Raw genomic sequence first — 18240 nt, forward strand, 5'->3', positions numbered from 1 at the left:
TGAACAATAAAACAGATATTTATTCAATTTCAGATTATTGTATTATAATAACGCAAGTTCCCCTCGAAAACTGTGCGTGGCACACCAAGCGAACACACAGTGATGTGACACGTTCGCCCATGCAGAGATGCTATAAATGCTTGTTCCGCTACGTATTTTCGAATGCGATCCTCAGTTCGCTATAACGGAGCACATTTCTTTTGTTTTTCTTTGTCAGTGGTGCTCGGAAAAGACTTCGTTGTAACGAAAATTTCGCTATAACCGTGTTCGTTATAAGCGAATTTGGTACCATCGACTTTAATGGCGATAATTTTGGGACCAGAAGTTTTACTTCGTTATAACAAAATTTTGTTATAACCGTGTTCGTTGTAACGGGAGTGCACTGAATTACATGTAGTAGAAACTTGGACTCGTGTCTGACAGGCAGAATACAGTATCCATGTATACTGTACATATCAGAGTGGACATGATTCAAACTATTGCAAAAAACAAAACAAAACAAACATAAATCGGCGTCTTTGTAATCACAAAAGTGTTTGTTCTGTTTCTCATACGTAACTTCAACAGCCAATAGATTCATCAATAGTGTGTCTCAGAAATCAAATCAAGACCTGTTTCACACCAAAGGTGATCATAGCAGGATTGCACTAATAGATTTCTCCAGTGTGAATGTAAGAACATGTTGCATCCAGTGGAAAAGGCGCTCTATAAATGTCTACTATTATTATTATTACATGTACCAAGGGAGGTCCCCTGCACCCACTGAAGTGTACCAGCCATGTCATGTAGAGCATGTCCAATAGAGTTGGGCCCTAAACCAGGGTTCGAAATTGGCGATGGTCCGCTGGCCATTGGCCACCCAAAATCACGTCGGACTAGCTAAAAATCATAAAATTCTGAAGTTACTAGTCCGTCTGGCCAGCCAAAATATTGCTTCAGTGTCAAAATTGATTCTAAGTAGTCCGCCTGGCTAGTTTAAAAAAAAGTTAAGCGCAACCCTTGCCTAAACCCATACTTCCTCACTTGTACCTTCAGTGATAGGGCAAAAGTAACAGCAGTGTTTGGTACCTATACATGTATTCAAATGACTCTTGATGGTAAAGCAAGAGGCATAGCACTGTTCGCAGGTCCCCCGTACGACAGAGGAAGTGTGAAGAATGTAAAGATAGGCTGCTAGAGTAGGCTCCGGGTCCTCTTTGACGGTGTTCATATTCTCTGGGATAGTTCGAGTTGCTATCTCAACAATACTAGAGTCCATCCACATGAATGTTCCAATACTCTGGGCCATCATTTGTAGAGTTTGAACTTCTTGAAATACTTTTGCACCTCCTCTTTGGGGTAGGGTTTCACTGCGAGACAAGTGGCAAAGTTCTCTGGCTGCTCGATCCACAGTTTGTGATCAATGCTGTGCTCTGTCAGCTTCTCAGACAAGTTCTTCACATCGAGCCATCACAAGCAACGATCCCCAAGCAAAAATCAAGTCTGCCACACCCATTTAATAATGAAAGTACATTTATTCAGTGTACATGGTAGGTCTTCCATGGTAGGGTTCTGTCATATGCAGCAGTCATTACCCCCCCCCCCCCAAAAAAAAAAAAAAAAAATGCTGATACGTGTACATGTTGAATCAAATCATATCAGCTATGCTACTGATGATTTCAGCTCAGTATTATTTACTGTCTGTATCATTATTCTTTCATCCTGGAAAGGTTACAGTATCTGCCTTCTTTTGCAAAGTTATACATACACCGGTATTTCCATGTCAAGGGCATTTCCGTGAGTTGTGCGACATGACCACCAAAATTTTACCCGCATATTTCAGGACAACTGATAATCTTACTTTGTTAGCCATAGTTTGAAGTGTGTGAAACCAACTTTACCTTTAAGAAAAGTTCCCTTTTGTGGATTTTTATACCTTTTGAAACCAGAAAGCATTTTTTGACCTAAAAATCCCTAAAAATGCATTTTTGTTGCTCTTTGTGATTATTTTTTATATTTGATTCTCAAATCAAACTTTGTTTGGTTTTACAAATCAAAAATATATTAATCTAGCAGTAAATAAAGTGGAGACCTCGATATAAGATATGTACTTCGGACACCAGCGTGCTCTTACATAGCTCGAGAAGCTGCTGTAACGTGAGTTACCGAAACATGAACTTTTTAACCTAGCAATTTTACTGTGCCCAACTGAGACATGGTATTTTGGATTATCAAATAACTATGCAGCACACATCCAAGAAATATGATGGGACTTATAGTCTTTGCTTCAAATTCTCATAACAGAGGTCTTAAAATTGTAACGTGAGTTACCATGTAACGTGAGTTACCGCAATGTAACGTGAGTTACCGACATGATTTTTCTTTAATACCAAGAAATGATATGAAGGTTGTGATTGTAAGTAACCAATGAGTACATGATTACTGAACTCTTGTATTAAGATTCTATTTCCAGTAGATTGTTATTCTCTTGGTCTCTCTCTGTCAACAAACCAACTGGTCTACATGTACAATGTATTAATTACACATGTTCATTACATGTGCTCCAACAGGTTCCATATTTACTATTAATATTACAGTGCATGTATACTGATCTGTTACGAAAGTTGTTAAAAGACATTTCTTCTAAAACTGCATGGACCTTGTTCAAGCAAATTATCAAAATTTTGTGATAACTATTAATAGCCCCCTGATTGGGATAATCACTGCATGATTACTCTTGAAAAGTTCTTGTTTTTGTAATTCAAGTGATTACTATTTGACATTTCATAGTTTATACCTACCTGTATAGACCAAAGCCATTGTTTATGAGGCTGAAACATTTACATGTATGAACAGAATTTTACGATTGGAGCTCGCTTCCTGCTGTTTTTTCTGAGATTTTTGAGAACTGAACATTGTGAATTTGACACGCTTATGTGTTTTATACTATTCTACTCTGAGGTTTTAGCAATATTGTTGCAAAATCCTACAATGAAACTTTTCCATGTTTACTATAATTTACTTTACATGCTGATCTATTACCAAAAACTTGTTGAATGTGAACCTCATTATCAGACATTTTCTTTAAGAGCTGGACAGTCATGTACCTTAAAGCAAACTATCAACATTTTGTGATATTAATAGTTAGCCTCCTGATCACAAAATATTTACTATTCATGTTTTTCATTGGGATTTACTGCTTCAGTCTGCTTGATTACTCTAGAAAATACTGGTATAATTACATGTATGTACAATTTAAATAATGGCTACTTGACATTTCATAGACCAAAGCCATTGTTTTTTAAGGCTTAAACATTTATGAACATATTTTATTAAACTGATCAATACTGGTAGCAGATAACTAAAATTTATCTGCAGTTTCTGTAATTCAAGTCTAATTTCTGTACCAGTTTAGTATATGTGTAAGAATTTGTAAACAAATCAAACATACAAACAATTGATTATTGAGTAATTCAAACAATTATCAAATAATTGGAATATAAATTGCATTGTTTAAAAGTTAGGATTTATTGAAATATTCATTTCTGAACCTTTAAACTCTCCACAGACTACATGTACAGGTCTCTAGTTTCGTGACTCAGTGTATTAAATGGAATAGTTTGTGAATGACTTGTTTTATCTAGATAGCCTGAAATCCATTTAAATCTAGTAAAATAAAAAAACAATCAAATCAAATCTGTTTCATATCATTTTGTTGAATACAATTTTTGTCTCGGTACAAATGAAAGCTTGGAAAACGACTCAATTAAAAATGAAATTTATCTTCAAGTTGGTATTCTAAATGTAAAGTTTCCTGCCTGTTGGTAATCTCATGGATAAAATGGGATTAATTACTGTCAGATCAATGTTCAAATCAATTTAGATTCTTTATTCATGGAGTTTGTTTGTGAAAAAAAGTTGTCTTGGTAAGTTTTCTTTGGATTATTAAGACAAAAAATTGTCTTGTGATCATGTGGACAAACTGTAACGTGAGTTACCGTAACGTGAGTTACCGCTTCACATGATGATACCTGGAGAATGTAAGACAATTTGAATTTTTACCATACTCGGTGATGTATGTTGTTAGTCCATGACTTTGGCACAATAGACTTTAAAGTCTCTCTGTTTCTTGTTTGAGGAAACTTTTGAATATAAGACATGCCAAATTTTTGCATGTCCAAATTATGTAACGTGAGTTACCGACATTTGTAGTGTTTTTTCTCATAGTTCTCATAAGAGTCTGTGGATGTAATGTTGCTGTGAGGTAGGATGGAGGTGCATGATACTCATTCACATGTAGTAACTCATATCACTAATTAGGTTTTAAGGATATTGATCTCAACGACCTAATTTTGAGTTCAAAATGTAACGTGAGTTACCGTGGAAATGCCCTCAAAACAAATCTCATACACCATCATATTCAATTGATACTACATTAAAAAGGCACAAGAATGTTTGAGACACAGCAATATTATTGGGGTATAAATGCCCTATCTCAAAGTAACAATGTTGCTATACCAGGAATTTTAGATAGATCTGAAAAATTCCATGCTTCTGCAATATCCCATCTATTTCAAAATACAATGTACAGTTGAACCTCTCGTATCCGGACAAGTCGGGACCGGGGCTCATCCGGATAAGGGATTTGGCCGGATACGGGAGACTCAATGCTTTATACATGTACATAATATACATACACATGTACAGTAGCCCATTGTAGTACCACATGTATTGTAGTAATGTGTAAACTGCAACCTTTTCATTGTTACACTCAGTAACAGACCTCAAAATAGAGGTTCGTGTTTGCAAGAATTAAATCATTTTCTTTTATGAATAACTATTAAGAAATGTATCAAGTATATGTAATTCATGTGTGTTTGCGTAGGAGTTCTCAAGGAGTTTGGAATCCCCCTTTCCTCCCGTAATTATATATAAAAAAAAAAAATCACGGCGAGATTGCGTCTGGATAATAGAGAGATCAGGATAAAGGGAGGCCGGATAAGAGAGGTTCAACTGTATTAATAACCTCGGAAATTATTTGAATAAAAATGCTGCTGAATCTAAGGAAAGAGGCAGGCAAATATAAAGTAACCTTGACTTGTAGATGATTAACATACCTCCAAGATGACTTTATGCATATTGTCCAGGTCAGCAGTGTACTTGAGGACATTGTCATCATCCCGGAATAGATGCATCACTGCAGTACATGCGTGGCAAGCCTTGCAAAATAGAGATAAACAAGAGCACAGATTTAAAGGACAAGTCCACCTTCATATACATGTGGATTGAGTGAATGTAGCAATATTAGTAGAACACATCAGTGAAAGTTTGGGGGAAATCGGACAATCTGTTAAAAAGTTATGAATTTTTAAAGTATCTGCGTAGTCACTGCTGGATGAGAAGACTACTATAGTGTATGATGTCATATGCGTACAACCATATAAAGAAAATAAAAAGAGAATTTTACAAAACTTTACTTTTTGAATTAAGTGCACATTTCCTCGACTTGTTACTGACATATGTTAAGGGTAATATTATTCCCCCTGCCTTCTGAAAGAGAGAAGTCAAGTGTTCTTTTGTTATGCGAGAAAAGTGAGAATATGTTGAATTTTCTTTATTCTTTCTTTATATCGTTGTACTCATGTGACATCACAAGCTATAGTGGTCTTCTCAACCAGCCTTGAGTGAGCAGAAACTTCAAAAATTCATAACTTTTGAACGGATTGTCCGATTTTCCTCAAACTCTCAATGATGTGCTCTACTAATATTGCTGCATTCACTCAACCCACATGTCTATGAAGGTGAACTTGTCCTTTAAAGAAAGTAAAATGTGTAAACCAGTATTGTTCTACACTACGATATTACTACATACCGTAAAGTTCCGTGTATAAGACGCACCCGTATATAAGACGCACCCCTAATTTCGGACCTAAAATTAAAAAAAAAAAAAAAACACACGAAAATGTCCACGCAAATATTGCGTGTGTCATACATATTATTTCAGCTCAATATTTCCCTAGAATGCAGCATGTATTTGCTCTATTTTTCGTTTCCTTTTATATTTTCTTTTAACGGTATTCATCGGGTATCAACAAAATATGGAAGACGCAAAATGCGAGACTTGTCTCGGTACTCACTTGCTATTGTTTCGCCTTTCAATCGTGGTACATGTGTCATGCATATCGTACTCATGAGTATACAGTACGATCTTTGCTGTCATACATAGCAGAGGGTGTCTCGCATATTGACGCATGTCAGACTGGAAGGTTCATCACGAAAAATAAGAAAAACATCAACAAGTGTAGCAGAGGGATCATACGGCAAGACGTACGGTGCGTACGGTAATTACACTCATGCACTGTTACCAGTAACATGTGTGTCTATTGTACCATGCTTGTATGCACAGTGCTAGCCTTTTGCAAAAGGCAGCTCGCTATAATTTCAGCACACGCACACAGAGAGCAATGGACTTGCACACACAGCGCGCAACGGGTTAGCGCGCTTCGATCCGATCGCTGTGTGCACGCGAGTCCATTGCAAAAGCCTCACTGCAGCTGCTGCCTTTGCCAAAGGCTTGCTACTATCTAGCTACAGCACAGTGTAGCTATGCTATCCTAGCTGGTCTCGCACTCGTGAAATGAAGAGCAAACGAACGACATGGATATGCATGCATGCTTCACACATCGTTCATATTTACGGTGACATAGTGTCGATTCTACTCCGTATCTTACAGCTTTTGTCTATGGTCATATTGATACTAATACATTTACAGTATCGGTAATTTAGTAATGATACCTGTACATCGCGTATTCCAGTTACTAGGTTGGCTGTTGGTAGCTTGGTAGACTGACATCGGTAGCATACAGCAGTGCTGTTACAGCTGTTGTCTATGGCCAGATTGATACATCGTTACTGCACAAGGCCGATGTAAGTGTATCTCGTATTTGCAGCTTTTGTGGGTGTCCAGATTGAAAGATCGCTCTTTTATCCGTAAGTTCTAGTGATTGCTTACCTTCCAAACGTCGATGGGCATACATGGCCCCAAGTTGGCCTTATAAAATTGGGTGTACATGACAGATTTTTTTCCTCGATTCGACTGTACCCGTGTATACGACGCACCCCCGATTTTCAACGTTTTCCGACGAAAAAATAGTGCGTCTTATACACGGAACTTTACGGTAATTTTTGCCTGAAAATAATGGACTGGTAAAATTAGTGGAGGTACGTGGACTACGATGAAAACAAAAATCAGGATCTCAAGCTGAATAAAAGATATTTGTTTCTTTGTTTGTTTGTTTGTTTTGTTTTGTTTGTTTGTTTGTTTGTTGTTTTTTTTGGGGGGGAGACCTCCTTTTGCGACAGTCACACAAAGTTGCAGTTAGAAGCTTTACCAATCTTAAGAGGGTGACATTTTCAACCCTAACCCTAATCACAGGACTTACAAGAGTTTCTTATGATAAGATGTCGAGGCACTTAAAAAGAAATGAAACCTGATAATATAGATTGAGTGAATGCAGAAATCTAATTACAGTTGAACCTCTCGTATCCAGACAAGTTGGGACCGGGGCTCATCCGGATAAGGGATTTGGCCGGATACGGGAGACTCAATGCTTTATACATAATAGTACATATACATACACATATACTGATGTAGCCCATTGTAGTACCACATGTAGTAATGTGTATACTGCAACCTTTTCATTGTTACATTTGGGGATGTTTGGGGATACTATACAGCCTAGTATCATACGGGATGCGCATGATACGTACGTATACGTTCTGGACTCGGTTCCAGAACCTTGGCTTAGAGGTATACTTGGGTGACCCACACCTCGTCATATTGTAGTTAATGTTTGCCCATGATTGAATCACATTTCGCCACTGAAATTCTTTGAAATCCAACTCACATACAGGAAAAATGCTGAAAATTCCAATGGAATCACAAGTTCACTGATCGATATTGAAAATTTGCAGCTATCGTCGTCAAAGGCCGAACGATGCGAATAAGTTGCGCGCTAAGGAAGGGGCCCGCAACTCGTCACCCGCTCTCCCATAGACTTAGCACGTAAAAGACGTGTGCGGGTGACCGTGATGTTCCCATAGACATACACGTAAAAGATGCGTGCGGGTGACATATAACACGTATTCCTATAGCCCTATTAAAATTTCAGATTTTCGCGAAAAACTGTTCCGTTTTCACCACAATTTGCTTGGTTGTGGTAGTCCTGCCAAGTTTCAAGCGTACAGAACACAGTCCCGGGCATACATTTTTGTTCAGTGCGCTCAAAACGATTTTGAGCGGGGTGACGGTATTCGGGCCCCTGACGAGGTGCGGGCACCTGGCTATATATTCTTTTTTTACACCTTTTATATCAGTCTTGCTCTTTGGTTTGTTACTGAGCTGTGCTGTCCAATGCATGTGCATGCCTGTGTATAAACCCTGGTGCGGGGCGCTGTAACATAGGGTACGTATTGGGGTCGCCGCTGCGGTTAGCCTGTGTATACATGTAACAATAGCTTATAAATTTAAACTACAGTTTAGATCCCATTCTAAATTTATATTTTATGTCGCATCTTCCTAATTAGAACCACTTTTCGCACTAATGTCAAGATTTAGGATCTATGCCTGGTCCTGACAGACTCATCCACATCATTTTCACAACATAAAGTCCTACACGAACTCCTACGTTACATCCCGATCTAACCCCGGCCGCGCCACCCGGCCCGGAGCGGGACGGGGCGGGGCGGTGGGTTGTTGCCGCGTCGCACAGTGGGCCAGAATGGCTCCAAAGTGCGCCAAAATTCATATTCACCGAGATCGACTTCAAACGTACGCTAAATTGACCGATCTAGGGGTAATCAGACCCGTAGAGTGCAATGAAAATATTTTCAAACACATATGACGTCATTTACATAGGGATTTCTAATTGGCTGTGAACATCCAATGAGAAATATAATATTTAATACAATATAATATATTATTCAATATTTTTCCAATTTTAGAAAATTGATAGTGCGAACTGTAGCTGTGGGATAACGCGTGTGCTGAAACAACATGAAAAGTAACAAAATAAAAGAAACAAAAATAAAAGAAAGACGTCAAAGGTTCAGACTTTGGTCACACTTGGAGGGGCGCCCTCAAGGACTTTTTTGGTATTTATCATTAGTTTGCTATATTATGTCTCCTCTTGAAAATGCATGCGTTAACATTGCAAATAAGAGATAAGTGAGAAACAAACATTGTTCACAAATTGAAAGGAAATTTGATAAAGTTATTATGTTAAGCTCGTTAAGGCCATAATATATAAAGCCTTAAAAATGTTTTAGAGAGGTATTCATACTTCTTCAAAATGAATTAATGAGAATTTTTGGTAAGTATGTAGGATGTTACAAGACTATAGACATAATCGCATAATGATGGAGGAAGATGTGCTTACGGAGGTAGACTGAAAGACAGAGAGGTGATATTATTATAATAAACTAAGAATTCAGTTAAAACATTCCTTTTGAAAATAGTATCTACTTTATTTGATAAAGGGGAGAAAATGATGGTTATTCTACATTTTAGGGCATATATATATTTTCGGAGAAAGGATACTCTACATTTTTGTAATGAAAAAAAAACACGAATGATTCTCCTCCCCCTTCCAACTGACTTTACCACTGTGGTCTACAGGCATGCATAAGGCATGAAGAACTCGGAATTTCAATACAGGGAAAAAAAAAGATCATTAACACCCACACTGGAAACTAACCTTACACCTCAATAACCCTATACGATAACAGAAGCAGAAGCCTATGGTATATATTGCGAAAACATCATGCTAAAACAAAGTACCATGAACTGTTTATCAACACTGTAAGATTATCAAAAATAAGAGGATATAAAAATATAATTGTGGTACCACGAAAAAACAGGTCGAAAGAATCGTGCAGGAGGAGAACGTCAGATCTGTAGGTTTCTTGAATGTGGGTAGTTGGCATGCTGTTAATCAGTGCAAGAAACTGTCTACACAGGCATTATAGGGTTACAGACCATCGAGACATTTATGGTCATTTAGCTGGTTTGATGTGAACATTGTACACCTATCAATCATGATGAACATGACACCCCGCCCCTCCCCAGACCCCCCCCCCCCCCCATCTCTCACCCTCTCTCTCCCTCTCTCTTGCTCTCTCTGTGGTCTCTGTTGTTGTGTGTGCCTTGCCTGCGTATGGGGATCCATTGGATGCGTGCTGCCACCGCACGCGAGATTTTGGCAAAAAACAGGCAAACATGCGGATGGAAAATTGGGTTTTCTTCACAAGATTGCGGAAGATTGCAGCCAAGTTTGGTATCATTGTAAAGCAGGAACTACAGCAAAGGTGACTGTGATATTTTTAGCGCGGGAATCGGTGGGAATGTTGACCATTTTTTCACATTAAAAGAAATTTGCTATTTTTAGCCAAATTTTCCTTGTTTTGACCCAAATTACTTTCAAAGGGAATAAAATCTGGCCTGTAGAGTTTATGATCATTTAAAATAATTAATTTGACACATGTGTTGAAAATTTGAAGAGGGTCAAACGACCTGTTCGGCGGAAACCTTTTGAAAACCGCAATATTGCATTTACACGTGTTTTACCCAGTATTCGCAAATTTTGAGTCTGTTTTTAGATAAACAATCCACTTAAAATCAATTTCAAGAAATACTGTTATTCAGAGGTGTTCAGGAGGATGTAGTTTGTGCCTAGGATACGAAAAAAATAAATTTCCTTCCAGTGACTAAATCCCTATTTTGGCGCACTTTCATTCACACCTGGCCCACTGTGCGTCGGTGCGGTTATAAAAGTGTATACAGTACACTACGGGGCACGTTGTGCATTCCGAGAGTTTGGGGGCGCGGGCCATGCCATGCACTGTTTTGACCTTTAAATGATCCTGATTGATATTTTGGGCTAGATAATCATATTTGAATTTATCAAGACTCTTTAGAGTTCACTTACTTGTGCAATCACCGCCCCGGTAGGCCACTTTAGAGCAGTAAGAAGATCTCCACGTACGACGATGTACTGCACCAAGGAGGCTGACATCTTGAAAATTATGAGGCTTTCTCAATATTTTTTTTTAATTTTCCTAAAACAAATCTCTTTTCATCATTTTTTTTTACAATGAAGATATTAAAAGCCAAAAATGTATATTATATTTATTTCTATCGATCATACTATCGAAACAAACTACAGTTATACACTCGAGCGCTATTCGAGCTTCCCCTTCTACGCGTTTAACTACTAGAGTCACTATCAGAGCGAGAGTCAACATGTGTAGCGGGATGTAACCGTTACTTAAGTTAGGTTGCTTCTTGTGAGACAGCGGCAATATCCAGACAGCTTAGTAATGTGATTTACACGCGACGAATATTCTAAACCTACATTCCACTAAGTTTTAACAATTAGAACTTTTTGGGGAGGACGATCCGACGGTGACACTAGTGTGACTTTTTGATGAGTGTGAGCAAGTGACTGGCGGACGAGACATAGTGCCATCTGATCATCTGCATTTTGGAAATGAAAGATGGAAGTTCTTACGGAGAGACTGACGAAAGGTAGGTTTACGAGAAAATGTTCAAACTCGATGGGTCTAGATTTGATATACAGTATGCCAACAAAAGGAAGCAAACCCATTACGATAATTTTCACACCCAACAACATAAATGCCCGACCCCAAAACACAAGGCCATGCCTTGACCGAAAGATCGGTCTGTATCTGTCCGTCGGGGAATGTTCCGCGGAGACTACGTCTGGCTTCACGGATCCCCTCCGTATAACGGAGGACAGCGTTAATGGCAAAATATAAAAGAGTCCTCCAGACAGACGGATCTTTCTGTCTATAGGCCATGCCCATCCATGGCGCATGGCCATGGCGATGCATCTCCAGTGGCGGATCCAGAGGGGGGCCAGTCACAACTGGCGCACGCCCCCCCCCCCTTTATTTTTCGTTTAAAAAAAAAGAAAAAAAAAAAGATGAAATGAAACCCGGAAGTAGCACCAGAAATATTGGTCACCCCCCCCCCCCCCCCTTTACAGAATTCTTGTATCCGCCCCTGATCTCCATCTGTTCATATGATATAGACTGGTTGTTGTTGTGTTTTAGGCGGGTCATTCACATATGAATATATGCGCCTTCATCTGCGTATTAATATCTTTATTTTGCATAAAATTTCTGGATTCTATTTACCGTACGTACCTCCAGTCTCCATCCAAATCCAGATTCTGTTTCTATTAATTCTAGACTAGATCCTAGTTACGTACTAACAAGAAATCATATCAACTTGTTTTCAGAGAAAATGAAGAAGGTCATAAACATCCACCAACTTTATGCTATTAAATCTGAGTAAATTTTCATACAAGTGTCAAGTAAATTTTGAGTCGCCATTGACACCATTGCAATTGTGTATATATGATCATTTCTACGAACATCATAAAAAGCTGTGTGAATTTAGTGCTACTTTATGTCTACTGTATTGTCAGTGTGTGCCTTTTACACTAGTATTACAGCATTCTCATTTAGCAGAGAGTGAGATAGGGTAATTTTGTCAAAATTACCACACCATCAAGGATTTTACCCTGTTTTGGAGGAAGTCAGCCCTGCTATGGATCTGTATAGGGCCTATACCTTTCACTTTTCTTGTTTTAAATCTGCTTACATGTGATCTATATCAGGCACCCTCCAGCATCTGCAGAGGTTGGAGGAGCAAGCTGATGAGTTGAGTCAAGAAGGGGAGAGCAGGGTTAAACAGGAACGCACATTGAGGGCGCTACAGAAAGCTGTCCACCAGCTTCAAGAGAGGCGGGACTTACTCAAGGTTCAGATCGCAAATTCTCCCAATAAGGTACACTCTTTTGATATATCTTACAGACAAAATTGCTTTCATTGCTTTTATTCCCTTACATGGGAATGAGTTTGTTTATTCGTCTTGTATTTGTTTATTTGTGTGTATACGTGTGTTGCAGCAGGTGTAGGACTGTCATTTTTTTAACAAATCATAATTTTCATGAGCGAATCAGTATCCTAATAGTCTATCAGTTTTATCAGTTTGTTGGTATTTTTAGGCTTATGATTTTGAATGGAACTTCCAGGGTTGTACATAAATTTCTCAAAATGCAGAATCTTGATTAACTCCACATACTCTTTTCAATTGATGAACCAGAGTACAATGATCATCTGGACTTGCATCATTGATACAAAGATATGATTTTCTTTTCTTTTTTTACATGAAAAAAATATATAGAACTCTTCTTTACTAAGCCAATCTGATGTCTCTCTGGCACTTGTGTTTCATCCTGTGTGAATTTATGTTGCAATTTGTGTACATGGAAAGGTGTATGTTACTTCATTCTTTACTCACAGAGTAGCACATCCACATGTGACTACCGGTATATACTTTGTATAAAGAAAGAAAGAAATTACATCATCTAAGTACATGCCAGAATGTTGATTCTGTGGAGGATGCATCAAACCGTTCTCAATGCCACAGCTATGAACATCTTCAATGACATCTCCTCAGGTATTGGGGCCAATCCTACAGAATGTCCAGTCCAAAGACAAGGACTCCCTGTCCGCTGCTGTCCAGGAATCGATCCAAGGTCCAGCTGACCGGAAAGTCCTCCATCAGGCCGTCACAGAGGCCTTGCAGCTGAAAGAGAGAGAGCTTTCTGCTTCTTATCGACTCACTGGTAAGATGGAGACATTGCAAGGCAAGGCAAATTTATCCTCAATGCCTATAGTCCTTGGCAGGGGATTTAAGGCTGTTGGGCCAGTGGTAGCTGGTTCTTAACCCGTCGAGGACGGCCTGATTTTGCCACAACACACATTTCCCATAGAGACCTTCCCGAGTATACTCGGGATGAGTCTTCAACAGGTTAAGCATAGTATTTTCTCATTGGTCATGTGAAATAAATCCAAATAATGCTCATCCTATCAGTGATCATTATTTTCTGTCACCTTTTTACATCAAATCAAATCTCTTCCTCTCTATCTATCGGTCTGTCTATGTGACTGTCTATCTACCTATCTATCTATCTACTATCTATCTATCTATCTATCTATCTATCTATCTATCTATCTATCCATCTATCTATATAATCTTATCTCTATCTGTTATGATCTATACTAAAGTGCATTGCATGTTTATGCGATCCAAGGCATATTCATCGTCTATTTTTAGGTCTACTACTATGCAGGACTTGTAAACAACACAATTCAAACAAAGCTGTCATGGGTACTGATATTCAATTAAAGGACAAGTTCACCTTCATAAACATAAGGATTGAGAAAATGCAACAATATTAGTAGAACACATCAGTGAAAGTTTGAGGAAAATTGGACAATCGATGCAAAAGTTATGAATTTTTTAAATTTTTGTGTTCGAACCGCTGGATGAGGAGACTACTACAGCTTGTGAGTCATATGCGTACAACAGTATAAAGAAAATGTAAAAGAAAATTCAACATATTTTCACTTTTTTCGCATAATGATAGAGCACTTGACTTGCCTCTTTCTAAAGGCAGGGGGAATAATATTATCCATAACATATGTCGGTAACGAGTCAGGGGAATGTGTACTTTTTTCAAAAGATGGAATTTTGTGAAATTCTCTTTATATTTTCCTTATATTGTTGTACGCATGTGAAATCTAAGTTATTCATACACTGCAGTAGTCTTCTCATCCAGCGGGTACTGCACCAAAACTTCAAAAATTCATAACTTTTGAACGGATTGTCTGATTTTCCTCAAACTTTCAATGATGTGTTCTACTAATATTGCTACATTCTCTCAATCCTTATGTTTATGAAGGTGAACTTGTCCTTTAAGTTTGTGGCATTCGGATAAACTTAATTAGATTGTAGTGCCCTATATTAGAAATATGTTCAGTGTGCTGATGAGATTATGAACACAACAAAAACAACTTCAAAAATAAAGATTGAAGAAAAACCTATTCAGACTGTAAGTTTTAATGATCCCAATGACCCCATCATTAGTAATTAAAAGTTTGAATTTATGTTTCTGTTTGCACCTTTCGACTGAATACACTTGTACTTTACAGGTGTGTGCATGTAACTTCCTGTAGTGACAACAGTTGCCCCATTTTGTGTTTTCTGTGTAAGTCTTTTTTATGTATTCATGGTGTGATAATTGTGAAAACTTGTTTTGTTTATTTGGGTTTTTTGGGGGTTTTTTTGCTGCATCTCAAGGTTGCACTGTTCACAAAACTGACAATGACTGCATCCGTGTGCGATGGGACACCTTCGATAGTGGGGAGTACTTCCAGCCGTACTATGCCATTGTGGCGATGAACAAGGATGAGAGCCTGCATCTTACCAAGCACAACCTCCCTTACTTAATGCCCCTGAAGAAGATTGTCTCGGAGCACCTCAACACCGACCTCCAACGCTTTGTTCAGGAAGTGGGCGACTTTCTCAATGCACTCGTGTCTAGAAAGCAGCAAGTCAGTGAAGCGCAGGTGAGGGAAAATGAGGCAAAGTCTTCTTCTCCATGCTTTTGTGTCTTAGTTTGCATCTTTTGTAGGCGGTAGAGTACGAAAGAGTGGCAAGTTGGCCCAGTGGGTAGGGTGCGTGCGCCTTGCATTCAAGGGCGGAGGTTCGAGGCCTGGTAGGCAGTGGAGAACGAAAGAGTGGCAAGTTGGCCCAGTGGGTAGGATGCTTGTGCCTGGTATTCAAGGGCTGGGGTTCAAAGCCCAGTGAGTTCAGCCGAGTAGTGATGTGTGTCACCCAGCTGCCCTTATAGTGAAAGACTAAACAGTTTGCATAGTGTAAGAGTAGAAACTTTGCGCAATTAATCGTTCACACTTGCGCAATTTTAGTGATAATTCATTTGCAATTTACAGAATTGCTGAGGAGAGCTTTTCTGTGCATATTTCAATGTTTCCTCAAGAATGATTAGTAAAGTGTACACAGACTGGTTGGCAGCTATGACAATGTATTTGACTATACAGACGTTATCCATGGTTACTATTTTATTATGTTACACATATTTAACCAATTAATTTTTGCAGGAAAAGAGGACAAGGAACATAAGGGGTAAAATTGTGTCCAGCAATGCCTTCGATACTATCGGCCTGACCCTGTCTAGCAGGAGGTTGGCAGCCAGCACATTGGACATCAAGTTGATCTATGATGACCTGTGGAAAGACAGACCAACCAGGGTGTTGATGGAATCGGCAAGTAAGTTAATTTATCAATTTCAATACAGTGCACTCCCCTTATAACAAACACAGTTATAACAAAATTCTTGATACAGCGAAATAAAAATTCAGGTCCCAAAATTATCATTTCTATATCTTTACATAGTTTACTGTTCAGCTATATTATTTATAGCAAATTTTGATGTAACAAAAGAAAACTGATGATCCCAAGTTCTTTGTTATAATGAGAGTCGCCTGTATTGACAAAACAACATGCTATACTCAATTTGGATGGTACTTATAGTGGAAATCTAAATTTTGTCTTGTTCCAGAATGTTTGAATGAAGTGCAGCAGTATTTTTTGTTTTCAGTGGATTCCAATCCATATTCCTTTTTAATAAAGTAAGTAAGGTTAATTTGTAAAAATATGTAATATGTGTATCTATGAGAGTTGGCATTTGTGCCTTGAAGTATTCTTGTGCAATCATCGGTGTAGTTCTTCACTCTCAGAATCAAGATATGGCTATTGAATGTTTTCAGAATAACAAAACATTCAAGAAAATGTGGTAAAGGTCCTGAGAACAATAAGTAATGTAGGTTCCATCTGCAGAGCTAAGAGGGCCAGTGTTGAGCAGAAGCAGGCTCATCGTCACTTTTAAATGATGAATCTTCCATGAGAGTATTCCATTAGTTGGAGCAAAATAAAAATCTCTTATCCCAAGAACATTCATTTGAGATGCTGCTTGCACAGAGAGCATATAAAGGTGACATGCAGTGATGCAGGAAGTTTTTTTATCATTATCTTTTTCATCAGCCAATCAGGAGGCAGTTTTTATATGAAGTGATTTGTTGGTGTGTATCTATATGAACTTGCAGACGCAGACATCAGGCAGGAGTTTGGAGCCATACGTGATACGTTCCTGGGTGAGAGACTAGTAGATGCTATCGCAACCGTGTTTGAGCAGTGATGTCTCCCGATGTGTGCTCTCCGTGTCCACCGGGCCAAGTTTTGGCATCTTGTGTCGTGAAAGAGAATGAAGTGACATTTGTATCTTCAGCCCTTGATGTGCCCATGTGCTGAAATTGTCCAACACCTTGCTGACCTATTGCATTCCCCCTAACTTTGCTGATACAGTAAACCTTCAACAGTCAACCTGCACAAGATCAGAGAAGATCTGTCGACTCATGCAGAGGTCAACAAATTCAGAAAGGAACTAAAGAAAAATTAGAGCTTTTATTTTAGCATCAACTAATGTCAACTCGTGCGAGGTTTACTGTATATGATTTAAAAAATAATATCATCCAAATGCCGATTGTGGTGGACAGCACCAAAAGGATGTGCAGATTGGTGATCAAATAGTTTAAAGCAAAAACATAGTGCTCGTAAGGGCTCTGTTTCGGAAAGCTCTACCTAGAAACTTGTCTAGTATGTGATGATCGTACAGGTCTGAGCAGTGGTAGTGATCTGCATGCAAAACAAGCTTGTGTAGAGCACAGTGGATACTGCTGTGGCCCAATATATTGTAATCAGTGTAATTGAATATGAAACATCACAAAGCAACCTAAATTGAGTAAGTTCTGAGACTAGCACTTCCAGCAAAGCTTTTTTGCTAATATTTCACATTTTTGTCGTGACCCATCTGAAAAGATGTGTTTGTTGCACACATTTCTTTTGCATTTGTGTAAATTCTAGAGCAAAAATCAACAGTCCTGTAGCCGTAAGAGAACATTGTAAGCTTGTTGCCTTTCAGGCAGCTACATTTTTGTCATGCTTGTCAATTGTTATTATAATTATTATGTGTATATTGTACTTTTAAGCAGTAGTGTTTTTATGCATATAATGACATTTTTATATATTACATCATATCCTGTGAGCTTTTAATTGTTTGACACAAGTAAATGGGACTGGATCTAAGGGTGCGTTCGAGCGCTCTAAAGCAAACCAAAGCTAACCTGTCTAAAGCGTATCATACTGAACTGTCAGATTTTGAGCATTCAAGCTCTCTGTTGAGAAAATGTACCTCATGAGTTATTTTTAGAGGGGTAACACATTTTGTTGCAAGAGGGTAATTCACCTGA

The 18240-nt window shown here is 38.5% G+C and overlaps 2 protein-coding genes across 2 annotated transcripts; one reads left to right on the plus strand and one right to left on the minus strand.

The window, feature by feature from the left end:
• Nucleotides 1-1137: 1137 nt before the first annotated feature.
• Nucleotides 1138-11051, minus strand: LOC139719585 (putative peptidyl-tRNA hydrolase PTRHD1). The gene is made up of 3 exons (XM_071631000.1): nucleotides 10965-11051; nucleotides 5097-5198; nucleotides 1138-1434 (listed from the first exon to the last, which is right to left on the minus strand). Exons 1-3 carry the CDS (start codon nucleotides 11049-11051, stop codon nucleotides 1288-1290), a joined length of 336 nt encoding a protein of 111 aa, XP_071487101.1. The 3' UTR covers nucleotides 1138-1287.
• Nucleotides 11052-11532: 481 nt separating this feature from the next.
• LOC139719123 (centromere protein O-like) lies at nucleotides 11533-17440 on the plus strand. The gene is made up of 6 exons (XM_071630558.1): nucleotides 11533-11563; nucleotides 12681-12850; nucleotides 13526-13694; nucleotides 15212-15480; nucleotides 16033-16201; nucleotides 17038-17440. The coding sequence occupies exons 1-6, from the start codon at nucleotides 11533-11535 to the stop codon at nucleotides 17127-17129; spliced, it is 900 nt and encodes a 299-aa protein (XP_071486659.1). The 3' UTR covers nucleotides 17130-17440.
• Nucleotides 17441-18240: the final 800 nt, after the last annotated feature.

This window comes from Diadema antillarum, unplaced genomic scaffold (assembly GCF_040938485.1).
Source record: "Diadema antillarum isolate AM-2024a unplaced genomic scaffold, OU_Dant_1.0 scf00000009, whole genome shotgun sequence".
In the NCBI taxonomy this organism is placed as follows: domain Eukaryota; kingdom Metazoa; phylum Echinodermata; class Echinoidea; order Diadematoida; family Diadematidae; genus Diadema; species Diadema antillarum.